Here is a 13,471-nt window from a genome sequence, read left to right as displayed (position 1 = left end):
CCAATACAGTAAATAATGACTCCAGTTACTGAAAAATAAAAGGATTATAGGGCGATGTAAGGGTTATGTGGGGGTGACCTGTGTTAGTTAGAGGTTCGCCCTACAACCACACCCATCATGTAAAGACCGCTTCGCTTTGTCTGTGCGTAGAAAGAATGGCGATACAATACCATGAATATGACTTCGCATTTCACATAATCAATATATCCTTAGAATTATGAGAACCTAAATAGATGTACATGTGCATGTAGGATGCATTGTATTTTGATGGTGCGGGAGCAATCATAAACACACTAATAACTTGTCCTGTTTTACATTTGAAAATGTGAGCATTATAATGATAGTAATGAGATGAAAAATTGTCGTCATTTTGTGCTTCTTTTTGTGTCAGGGAGGTGTTGGCATTCTGGCGCTAGGAGGGCCCTGTCAGGGTTTAGACTGGGTATTTTGGGGATATCATAAGAAAAAAAAATGTCAGGGTTTCTGGGCGGCAAATGAGACATATCAAAACATATCGGTATGCGTAATCGGTATAAGTAAACATACATATAACATAAACATATAAACACATACATCAATCTCATGGTATGTTGATGTTTCTGGGTATGTTTACCCACAAATATATCCTATTGTTGCCGACAATTGTTGACATAAACTCGTAAGAGGCTCGTTCATAGATCTTGCCGATTAGATATTGACAAACAGTTCGATTTTATCACTGTAATGTCATGATCAATGACCAAAATCTCCCCTCTCGTTACACGATCATAAATCATCATACTTGTTGATAGGTTGTCACTCTGTGTATCTACACAGAACATGGATGTGAGGCCTCCATAACAAGTAAAATGACTAATATATTTGTGTACATTAAAAAGATATATATCTGAAACCATATTTCTGAACATTCCTGCCAAAAACACGTATCAATCGCTGAAATAAACTTGCATAATTTTTTTACTAAGTCCTTTATGCCCAATGTTCAAGTGTCGTAACTCTGTAATGTCCAATATCCCCCTCTCGTTAGCAGGACCCCTTCCCGATTATCATGACATCGATAAGTGCATGTGTGTTCAGACGACCCCTCCGTGCCGTCCACCGTTATTTGATAGACTTCGCAGTGGCGCAGACTAATCCACTTACCCTGTCCATATTTCCGAGCCCGCTTCATGAGACCATGTATATCACATTTGTGCCGGGATGATTAAATATGCCGCCAGATGTAGGGATAATTCCACAGATTCGTCCAGAAATAAGACAGTAGCGACTACCTGTTATAGAAAAAACAGTATGTTTACCTACCTATATATAAGGTAGAAGATTGGAGGTAAAATAAATACATGGCGCTAAGCTACGTTGACCACATGAAGTACAATACTTCTCACTTGATAGTTTGATCATATCATATCTTGTTTTGATGGTATGCGTTTCTAACATTCTTGGGCTTGTTAAACATATTTTAAATCCGGTTTCAAAATAAATTGTCAAAACTTGCCAATAAAAATACTCTTCAGGAATTACATGGCCAAGCTGCTGTCATGGTAGAGACAGGTTTGAATGTATTTTTAGATGCAAAATAACTCATAATGTAACGATAGATATAAAATACTATTTTGTTATTAGAAAAAATACCTAAACTCACTCAACAGTAACACTATACCGACAAATTATGCTAGCCCTTATTGTTTTAGTAATTAAGATACTACGTTTTATTCTATACCTATTTCGTACTATGTTTTAAAGTACCTGCCATACATTGTGCCACGTATACGATTGTTCTTCTATCAAACGTCAAATAGCTTGTAGATCACGGTGTAACACATGTGGTGTTGGGTCCCCAGAAAATTAGAAAACCTGTCAAGACAGGATGTCCCTCTAGGACAGAAACAGAAATAGAGTCATGGCTCTCGCTGTTTCGGGGTCACTACGGTTTCAGACATTTCGTAACTTAATGTGGCATTTTGGGACCTACGCTTTCCTGTCGCCTGTGGTGTGTGGTCAGGCCTGTAGCAACACTGAAACAGCTAACGAAACGTCTGTGATCTTCGTGGTCAAATCATTTATTCAGTCCAGGAAGAGCGAGACGTCATGTTTTATTTCACAAAACCGCTCCGTTTATGCATCTTTTAGACTCAGTCAAAACAACATTGGCAAGTAGTTTTAGGTTTTGATATATCAAGGCGTATCTATTTGAAACTGTTAAATGAAAGCACCGCTTTACTCCCTTAACAGGGCCTCTTCGGTATGATTATACTGGCAAGGTGCCTGGTAAATCTGAAAAGAAAGGGTAGTCTTGAAATTCAGTCCTTTCGTCGTTGGCAAGACTTGATCTGTTGTCCTTCAACACGCAGCTTCATGAGCTCCGCAGTCGGCTGATGATGGAGATTACGTGTCCTTTCCACCAACTCCCACATCTGGAACAGACATGACATGTAGCACACCGGAGCGAAGCTGCCGTCTCCATGGTAACGGGCCCGCTCTGGAATCCCGAATCCCACTCCTACAAATGTCGCCGTGACCTTCCGAGCGTGACCTTGAGTCTGCGTGTCTGCGAGTCCGCGGAGGGGGCGTGAGAAGGTTACTGTTGAGTGTCCGTTGCGATGGAAACGGACGAGACCAAGAGCCGTAAAATTTGCGAAGACGACTTCTGTTTTTAGTTTCGCGGCGGATTGACATTTCTGTGATTGCGCGGTCGTCCTAAGCGTGCTCGAGCAACCGTTCTAGTAAAGCACGCAACCCAGTGCTGTTGTTGAGTGATACGGCTTAACTGTTGGTTTATCAAACTCCTAAAATGCGTGCATCGTAACGATGAGTTTCAGAAAAAAGAGTGATAATTTAAAAAACGAGCATTACCTTTTATGAAAGTATTTGCAATACAACATCATTATCTGATGTAAAAAATCATGTTTGACGTTTTCGAATTTTAAGACAACGTTTGCATACGTTATTTTGGCATGTAAGATGTACAATGCTACAGCATTTGCAAACCATAATAACAGCGGTACGCGTTGCATATACACAGACTCGCCAAACCAGACATCCATCATATGAATCTCATAACTTGATTATCATAAAAGCGATATATGAAAATTCTGCCTGCTGCCGACAGACTTATTTTTCGACCCCCTCGGGGGTTCTTAATCCCTTTCCCACAGAGTAATGCAGGATAATAGTTCGTGAAATATTAAATATCAATTTGCAGTAATGCAGTGGCGGATGACAGAAGCCTGTGCCCTATGATTATCCCCATGTATTTTGCATCACCAAAGCCCAGACCCAGGAGATAATGATATCTTGTTGTGCGGCGTCATATGGCATTTCCATGAGCAAAGGTAATTGACGTAAGCTCTTTGGAAAGGTAATATTGGATCCAGACCGCTTAATGGTTGATCTCAAGAGGCTATATTATTTTTAACAGTTGAATTTTGCATTGTCACTATTTCACATATGTATGGATGTAAGAATGAAGTAATTCTTGTTGATTCGTGTGGTAATCTATTTCCAAATTTGTCAAAGCCATCTTTGCTCCATGCTCCACACCTCTTTTTTTCTGCGACGACAATCGCGAATTCACAACAGAAAGCTTAACAGAATATACCATAATGCGTCCATGATAAAAAAATAGGTCTATACGCCAAAGTATATAAAGACAATTGAGTGTTTACGTGCTACACACCATTGAACAAACCGAATAACTCAAAATTGAAATTCCTATTTCTCCTACGAAAACATAAACACACACATAAGAGGGTATTTATGTAAAACCTACACCTGTGTAGACGCTATTTTTCTGTGTTTTTAGATTATACAAATGTGTAGTCCGTATACGTACTGTACTTGTTGTGTACACAGCTACATTTCACTGTTCCTGCATTCTCCCACGGCATAGCTCTGCCCGATGGGGAATGTGTTTCGGTAGCAGAGCACATTGTTATACCTCTCCGCGGATACAGTTCTGCCCCCCCCCCCCCCGAACCAAAGGCCCTAGCTCCCGTGAAATGAAAACGCGCTGTTCTAGTCCCGCTAGAGGTCTGCAGGAGACTAATGCACACCTGTTCCATATGATTTGTGGTTGTAAACACGCCTCATTAATTATACAAAACATCGCAATTTTCCTGTGATATGAAAGGCACTTCCTGCGGTTGGAAAATGTGCCAGATGAAATTGCCATCGATTGTATTTCTTCATTATACATGTGGTTCGGTCTTCTCGGGTGATTATTTCGTACTAAGTCGTGTTACGGGAATTTCATTGAAATCAACACAATATGAATTGCACGCTGAATGTATATATCTCTGTTCTGTAGTTACAATGTAATTCATCACAGTCTATACTGCATATGCAGTTTTGTGCACAGACTGTGACATATTTGAAATATAATGGATGACTACAGAATTATTCAGAGTGGTTTTATTAGCGTTCATACAAAACGGCAAAGGTCACATGGAACGGCTTATTACTGTGGACATGCGTGACAGGTTTTCACCATTCAGGGTGACAGATGTTAATTATGTACATGTTTCATAGAAATCACCAGGTTGCAGACGACAGTTTACTATGCAGATCGGCTAGAATAGAAACCGATATGGCTACTGGACGTGTTTTAGTGGGATGTATATTTTTATTTTGCCAACTATCATATCTATCCTAGCATACCTAGTTCACACCTGTAATTACAAGCATGGTCGTTTGTCAATCTATTTTCAAACCTGTTTTTTGCTTTACTCTAAAATTTGTCATATTTGCGAATGAAGAACAAAAATTATAGAAAGCTATAATCTAGTACACATTCTCGGGGGCTGTCAATGCGCATGCGTTCCAATCGATACTTTGACATAGCTTGTATACATATGCATACACATCTACAGAAAACACAAAGTATGATTTTAATGTTGTAGAACAAAGGCCATCCTTTATCTTTAAAATACCACGTAGGGTCAATTAATTTCGAGACACCAGACGGGTGCTTAACACCCTTGGGACGAGATCTCCAGAGCCACAGGGGAACGAGAGGACCAAAATAATCATGCCCCTCCAAATCCGGTATTTAAGTCGGCAGCAAACGGCTCCTTATCTGTCCCTGCCATTCCGAACGTTTTTGGGAAGTTCCCGATCTTACAGTGTGAGCCGTTCTGTTCCAAACATAGAAGGTAAGACTCTTCTGGTATTACTAACTGAGCCCCTGTCAGACATGCATTCAGAACCTTCCTCTGCCGGACCACCAAACCAAACAAGGTTGGCTGATGTTCGAGAGCAGTCTGACCTGAGTTAGGCAACGACTACCGGTAACGGTTCTACATGGATCGAATCAAATCTGAGTTAAATTTGAGAGACCAGCTCAACATACATCACTTTGAATGCAGGTACAGCGAGGTTGAACGTTATGTTATGTCCTCTTCCACTGATGCTGATTAATTTGTAGATCAGCCTTGGGGGGGGGGTCTATGAACAGCTAATAATCCAGAATGCACCTGCTGCCACGTTTACCGTACTATATGATATTTTCTTACACATTGTAAATGATTTCCATGCTGTAGAAAATGTGCTTGGATAGACGCGCATAGTGGAGAGGTAAAGCCTGTTTTGGTGTGAGTTACTTATCAGTTACTTACGATACATATTCAATATACGGTACATACATTTGTATTCTGCTGATTTATCTGCTTATATATCTGGAATGAACACGAGACTGTTAATGCTTACTGGATGACAGAGTTGGGCTTTGCTCACAACAAATGTTTAGGTGTCAGCGATCAGCAAATCCTGGTATCAAACACCGAGGGTAAAACACACCAATCAAACTTCATTTCACATCCTGTTCTGGACCCCTTCACAGGCAAACATTGCCAGTCAAGATGAGAAACTATTTGGGATTGGCTACATTTTTTTTCAGTTTAGAATGGAATACTTGGTGAACTTGTAGTACACAAATATATGAGCCTCCTGGACAGGTGAATAGCCGCCACATGTATACAAGGGCCAAGATGGTTTACCTTTAATTTCTCTGCTTGGTACGTCTAGAGGAAGTTTAAAAACTGTGAGGTCTTAAAATGTCACGAGGACAGTACGTCAGTGTTACATTCCCTTGAACCAATCAGGTCACTTGTTACGTACCCACTTGGTCTGCTGGTAGAGAAGAACCCTTGAAAAGGTCCACGGCGTTGCCCAATGGAACAAACTAAAAATGTCTAGATCTGGGGCCCTTGGGTTTATCTTGTATATGACCTATATATCTGTATCAAAGGAAAAGAAATGAATATGAAAGTGGAAAAATGAAGGAATAGAGATCGCAAGAACGTTATACCTCAAAATACGGTCAAGTGTACATGTCGGTAACGTGCGTATGTACGTCATGTCAACAGCAGAAGTTGGTAGCTCCCAATTCAACACTTATAGGACACGGTACGGTAAGGACCAAACACCTCCGATTCAGTAGGTTGTTAATTGTTACTCTACAAGTTAACTATTGCTGTATACGTACATATGTGCATTTTCGGAGTAGAAAACTTGCAGCGAACTCTGGCCTGACTGTGAGTCGGACAAATCGCAGATGACAATGTAGGCACCGTGTGAACCTGTCAACGCACCAAGAAGTCCCTTCCACAAGTTATATCTTGATCTACATGTACTTACAATACTCTAATTCTTAAAATGCTTAGACGCTACTGTATTTACTTGTATCAATTATAATCAATTTTCTTTCAGTCTCAGTCTTCAGCATTGTTTCGCAATCTCAAAATGAGACCAGAGAGAATTTCTCCCCAGTGGTCAGTGTGAACATGACCGTGATTTCTGTTTTCCCCAGATGTCTGGTGCCGGTCTGGACGGGAACGAGGTGACGAAGGGCATGCGGAAGATCCAGTCCATGCTGCGGAAAATCGTGGAGGAGGAGACGGAGTTCAGCCCGAGGAAGGACGGGAAGAAGGTTGAGATATTTTACTATGTACAGAACAAGAGTATTAATCTATGTGGTAGCGTTAACATAAGTCCTTGCTACTTGAGTGTGCTACCACTTTATAGTAATGCATTACTGACTTTAATGTGTGAATAATAACGAGTTCCACGAGAATAATGAATGAATGAATGAATGAAGACCTTTATTGTACGCAAATACCCACTGGGTTCAGTACAGGTCACAGGAAAGACGTCACAGTTTGCAATGAATATATACAATGCTAGTGCTAATTCTATGTACTATGGACATATAGTCTAATAATTACGATAATTTGGTTTCTTCTCGCTTCTTAGTAATGATGTAGATATAAGTACAGATATGATAAATAATAATAACGAGTTCCACGAGAGTTCTCATACCTTCGCCAAATCATGTTAGCCTTTACGACTGACTTAACTAAGTAATAACTTAGAGGTTTTTTTTCGTCTGCCGGAATTTTTGTGGGTCATGTCGTATTAACGTCAAGCAAAAGGTCCTTCTTTCCTACGAGAGTCATTGCGAAATTGTCTACGTTTTACGGTGTTCGGATTCGCGCCAAGGCTTTCGTCCCCTCAATCTAGTTGGTGGGCAGGGTGAATTGGGTTCATATCGACTGGACGGAGTTCATTTCGCCAAATGTCTTGCCTTCCTGTCTGTTTATTAAATATTCATGTCTGATACAAAGATAGGTTCGGCTTATCTATGGAACTGTCTCTCTTGCTGTGGGCCGGTTGATAAAAGTGTGGCAAATGATATAATCATGTCATCATGGGTACGTAGAGCCCCTCATAGCTGAATATGGCCTCCTGAACACCTGATAAATTTCCCCCAATTTCATGGTTGGCAGTAGGCCGGGAGCAAGGTCGACTGTTGTTGGCTGATGTTCAGATGGGTCTCGACTACTGTTCGGCTGCACCGGACGTATGTTTCAAAATTTTAAATACATTCAAGGAGGGGAGGTTGGGACATGGTTGGCTGGTGGTTGGGAACAGGTCAGCAGTGGTCGGGGCTTGGTTGGGAGTAAAATTGAACCCACATGATCTTGGTTACGATCTCCCCGTAAGATCTACTTGGAGATAACCTTTCTTTTGTCGTTCGAAACTATCCCACCAACTACTAGTATCCCACGTTACTGATTTAGCAGCGCTCCCTGTCGTCTGCAGGTGGCGGTGCACATCCGGTGCTTCATCGTGCAGGTGGGTCAGATCGACACGCTGAAGGAAGAGTTCACCTGTGACGCGGTGGTGGAGGCGCTCTGGGAGGAGCCGCAGCTCAACGGCGCCACAGCTGAGGTAAAACAACAGTGTCCTCTCTCCTTTGAGAGTTCACGAAATAGTCACATGATGACATTATGTACCGGGGTCTCACGCAGTATGTTCTGCTAACGTGTTCGTCGACCAGCGATTGGTCAGAAGTTTATACCGCCCGTCGTCTCTGTTGGTCGCACCTGCTGTAACAAAGTTTTAGCTCTGTACTAAGATATGATACGCGTGTAAAAGGACATGCAGTTAGCATAAATCTCCCTCTTCAAAGAAACTGACAGACATTTCTAGAGGACCTGGAAATTGACGTCTCAATATTCTACTCCGTAAGGGCGACTGTTATGTCATAGGGGTCCAATCTACGTTAGAAATGTCGACAACAACACTGATATAAACAACTGCTATGGGAAATGTATAAGACAAAGATTAACGATTTTACATAGAAGTTTTCAAGACAGAAAAAAACCTCTCTCTTCCTCTCCAGGACATCCACTGGGACGACCAGTGGGACCCTCGTATCGTGTTCTTTAACGCCGTGTCGGTGGACAGACTGGAGAAACAGCGGGTCTTCTTCAAGGGCAGCTCGGGTCAGCCCTGGGTCCGCCTCACCATGCACGTCAAGGGCACATTCAAGGTCGCCATGCACCTCTTCAACTTCCCGTTCGACCATCAGGTGAGTGCCCTTGAACTTGATCAGTCTAAGAAAACCCAGAAGTGCAAACCATTGACCAACAAAAACAAGGCCAACATCACTATTCCGTATGTCCAAGGAGTATCTGAGAAACTCCGACGGATCTTCCAAAACTTCAACATAGCCACTAACTTCAAACCTCACTCAACCCTCAGACAAAGACTGGTACACCCTAAGGACCGACCTCACAAGGGTACCAAGGCGAATGTTATTTACAGACTCAAATGTGAGGAGCCCAATTGTAACAACACCTACATCGGAGAGACAAGTCGACCGCTTAAAGTAAGGTACAAAGAACATTGCCGACCTAGTGCCAACGGCTACTCCTCAGCTATTTTCCACCACCTACAACACAACCAGGGTCACTCTTTCAAACTCGAGTCCACGGATGTCTTAGACCGCGAAACACGCTGGTGGGAACGGGGTGTTAAAGAGGCAATATATGAAAGAATGTACAACCCCACCCTCAACAGGGAAGGGGGGCTACGGGTCGATCTTTCCGGCACTTGGGATTTGGCACTCCCAGCCCCGAGGACAGACAACACTTAAGCTCCTGTCCTGTATAACAGGAGCTTTCAGACTAATTTGCATCATCTTGTCTTGACTTGTCTGACTTTTGTTCCTTTTTCGACTTCCAAAAATTTGTCTTCACTTTATTTGCATATCAATCAACAGGTTGTGTATATAAACCTGCTTTCCCCTCTGGTCTCTCAGTCACTGACGAAAGCTAGTGGATACTAGCTGAAACGTCTGACGTTTTCAAAATCATATCCAGTTGCTTGAGTAACTGTTTTTTGGCATATCGTATTACCTGGATGTCTAACCTTCATCGACGCCCTTGAACTTGCATCGTGTAAATGTACAATGCGTGGTGCTTTAAGATGATGAGGCTGCGCAGGTCGATATCCTTGTGATGCGTTGGTAGAAATTCCCATTTGTTCGCAAATACGTTTCTGATTTCAACAAATCTGAAATCGTTCTTTTTCCTTGTTCGTTAATTGTTGGACATTGACGTTATTTTCCAGGAACTGAAGATTGAGTTGATGTCTGATTGGTCGGACAAACACATCATCATGTGCCCATATTTGGACGAGAAGGACGCCATTAGTACTTCAACATTCACAGGTTAGTCCTTCGGTTTGTCTTTAAAACACCCTTGTTTATTTCGAATTCCCAGAATTGCAATCTATACAAAAAGTCAGTGCTTTGCCTCGTTTGATTAAAAGCTATCTGGCGTGTTTTGACAAACTAGCAATGAGACTAATCTACCTTTCAAAATTCTGTGTAATGAGAATGTGGTGGAGTATCTAACGTTAGACATTTAAAAAAATATTACCCTACATTTTGAACGTAGGGGGAGACGAGTGGTACCTGCACGCACACATGATGACGTGTCAGGGGAAGACCGAGACGGAGATCACGGGACCTGACACCATCTTCCCCACCTATGACGTCATCATCAACGTCACGCGCCGCTGGACGTACTACTTCTGGAACATCTTCGTCATCATGGTGCGTCAACTTTGCAGTTTGTGTCAGCTGTAGCTAGTGTCATTATAGCAGAGAAAATGGCGGGAACGATGGCTTGTACTACTTGAGACTGGGATAATTGAGAAGATTTATTTCTGTTTCCTCTAGAAGGATACGACAGAAAACAACAAAGCCACAAAAGAAATTTGTAATTTCACTGTTTCTTGTATGCCTATCTCTTGTATGATCGACTTATTCATATTTGACAGAAATGAAACGACACTAGCACTGCAGACCCTCGAAAGATTATAACTCCAAGGATTTTATGTTTTCCCTTACCCCCCCCCCTCCCGGAATATTACAGAAGGCGTCAGACTTTGATCATATTTTCGCCGTCCTTTGCTCTCATTCTTCTTCTCGTTCCTGATCGCGTATGTGTTGAGGTTGCATGTGTTGAGTATTAGGATCAAACAATGACTATTTTGGAACATAATGGAATCCTCAAATTACAGAAGGCTTCTGACGTTGATATTCTTCTCGCCCTTTGTGTTCTCGTTCCCAGTTCCTGATCCTGCTGCTGACATTCTCGTCCTTCGCGCTGGCCCCGGACTCGCTGGACAGCCGGCTGGACGTGACGCTGACCCTGCTGCTGACGTCAGTCGCCTTCAAGCTGGTCCTGGCGCAGAGACTCCCCACCATCTCCTACCTGACACTACTGGTCAGTACCAGTACCCACGTGTTGTCAACCTACTTTATCCGGACAAACAGATACATAAACCCATAGCTTAGCCACCCAAACAATACTTCCCTGCCCAGACTGTAGCGCAGTGCAGCCTCCATGTGTTAAACATGTCAGTGTCGTCCTTGATGCTGAGCTGCCTTCACCTGTTTGAGGAATTTTGCCGACATGCTCATACATGCTCATGTACTGTTTCTGAGCACTTCGGCAGAAAGTAATGCGCCAGCGCGAAATCCGTGATGTTTTATGTATAGCAATTTGGCTGTATTCACGTATTCTGTCTATAGTTGTGTCAGAAAACATATCGTCTATTACGGGCAAAATTTGATGCAACGTTAACCAAATTAAACATCCAACGCAAACCGTGAAAAATCCAGCCGCGGGTTTCGCGCAGGTACAGTATGTTCTGCTGACGTGCTACATTTTCTTCTGTACATATATTGTGTACTGATCTCCATATATCTGATGATTCCCAGGACATCTACATCCTGGCTGTTCTGACGGTACAAGGTCTGGTGGTGATCCTCCACACGACAGTCTCCGTCATCACCGACAAGAGCGTCGCGCGGCTCTTCAACATCGTGTCGTCCGTGGTGCTCGGGGTGCTGGTCGTCCTGGGACACGTGGCCCTCGTCATCTACATCGCTGCCATCAAAAGGTCAGGCCCTGTTGTATTCAGGACTGTGCTTTATCCAGAACTACGCTCAGGCACGATTCTGGATAGCTGTGTAGCCAGAACCGTGCCATTGGCAAATCTACGTTCTCGGATACGTGGAGACTAGCCAGAATCGTGCCTGGTTCTTAAGCATAGAGCTAGACAGGCACGGTTTTAGTTACGATCATAGGCTCCCGTTCTCTCTTGCCTGGTAATCATATCACCTGGAGTCCCCCCCCCCCGTATCTATGTGGTGCTGGGAATGGGAAACGGTTTGGGTTTTTACAATTCTTTTCAATTAGCAGACTTTTTCTTATAAGCGTTTTGCAATTAACTGGCTTCCACTGTATCATTTGTAAACAACAAGGATCAAACTTAAGTATTAAAAAGCCCTGACATGACATTGCCTAATCTGTTTTGCGAACGAACACATAACTGCACTTTAAACGAAATCAGCTAGGAGGCCAATGACCTTTCTCTTCATACTTTCCCCAATTAATGAAAACAGAACTTCCATAAAGATATATATGCAAACATATGTACAAACATATGCAACTGCAAAATGTAGGGACGAGGGTTTCCCAAATATATTTGTTTTGTCTTTGAGCAAAGACCCACGCTAACATTGATAAGAAATTACAAAAATTAATTTTTAATGTTTCGACTGATACTCCTTCTAAATACTCTAATAAACTGCAAAAACATTCTAACCAATGAGCATTGTAGTCATGTAGGGGACCACCATAAAAGGAGGTACATCAGTGTGGAGATGGAGGAACTGCCATCTTAATGGGAGGGACGGTCTACACCACAACAGTATGGTCACTTCAATGTAAGAAATGGCACCACCTATGCCACAGAAATGTAGAACAAAACTTAAGTTTTCATAAACGGTTGAGATAATAACCATAATCCCCAGTTGCTAATGATAGTTCTAGTCCTGGAAATGAGAGGTAGAAGTGCATTGCCACAAGCTCGATGAAAGAGCCCATTTAGCACATGACATACCCGTTCGGATGCCACTCCAGAGTATAACATATACATGTACCCCCATGCTATAACATTATGTAGATTGGTTGGCATCAAGACAGAATTTGACAGCTCATCTTGTTAATCTTTTATGCTTTACTTTACTTTACTTTACAGACATCCCGGCCAACAGAATACTGCATGAACCGCTGCGCGTGACGAAAGAGTCGACGTTACAGATGCTACAGCACCAGGGTCTGGACAACAACCGCTGGCTTGGATAGCTCATATTGCTGTCCTGTAACTTTCTGGAACATACAAGTTAAAATATTTGTATACACGGGATTTTGTACACACAACATACAATATGCGTAAAGAAGCATAACGTAATACGTCGTATTTACAACCGCAAAACTCATTCGTAATCAGATCTGTTTTTCAGTAGCCCTGAATTGATTTTAAACTTTGCTGAAATATCTGCCTAGTGCCCATCCGTACTTCGTAAATTTTGGCTAAATATCTTTTTGCTGTATTGAAAGAGACGAGATAGACTCCTGTCGACATGAACAATAACAACAAAATAGTCGGAGTAAAATTTGAAATTTTCTGTGCCAAAAATGGTTTTTAAATGGACAGAAATTGTCTGTATTTTCCTATATGTATGATCTTGGATTATCATCTGTATTATTGTTCGTCTCGTATCACAGCATTCCACTTAATATCACTCCATTTTAAGGGACGATGCATAATG

General features: G+C 42.2%; 1 protein-coding gene across 6 annotated transcripts in view; it reads left to right on the top strand.

Moving 5' to 3' along the window:
• LOC109471946 (gamma-aminobutyric acid receptor subunit theta-like) overlaps positions 1-13,032 on the top strand; it is an 18,591-nt gene extending 5,559 nt beyond the window's left edge. For 2 of the 6 annotated variants that reach the window (XM_019771484.1, XM_019771483.1), the window contains exons 2-10: positions 6,806-6,925; positions 8,098-8,226; positions 8,681-8,869; positions 9,913-10,012; positions 10,242-10,399; positions 10,920-11,075; positions 11,573-11,754; positions 12,478-12,583; positions 12,898-13,032. In XM_019771484.1, coding sequence (XP_019627043.1) covers positions 6,806-6,925; positions 8,098-8,226; positions 8,681-8,869; positions 9,913-10,012; positions 10,242-10,399; positions 10,920-11,075; positions 11,573-11,754; positions 12,478-12,541 — 1,098 coding nt within the window. In that variant the 3' untranslated portion in view covers positions 12,542-12,583; positions 12,898-13,032. Of the gene's footprint in view, positions 1-5,046; positions 5,151-6,478; positions 6,607-6,805; positions 6,926-8,097; positions 8,227-8,680; positions 8,870-9,912; positions 10,013-10,241; positions 10,400-10,919; positions 11,076-11,572; positions 11,755-12,477; positions 12,584-12,897 lie in introns of those variants that run through there. The other 4 variants (XM_019771485.1, XM_019771487.1, XM_019771486.1 and 1 more) reach the window with 4 other exon arrangements.
• The last annotated feature ends 439 nt before the right edge of the window (positions 13,033-13,471 follow it).

Source organism: Branchiostoma belcheri, unplaced genomic scaffold, assembly GCF_001625305.1.
Source record: "Branchiostoma belcheri isolate BF01 breed outbred unplaced genomic scaffold, Haploidv18h27 scaffold26, whole genome shotgun sequence".
Classification (NCBI taxonomy): Eukaryota; Metazoa; Chordata; class Leptocardii; order Amphioxiformes; family Branchiostomatidae; genus Branchiostoma; species Branchiostoma belcheri.
Note: the sequence above shows the minus strand (reverse complement) of the source record. Positions and strands in the feature narration are given on the sequence as shown.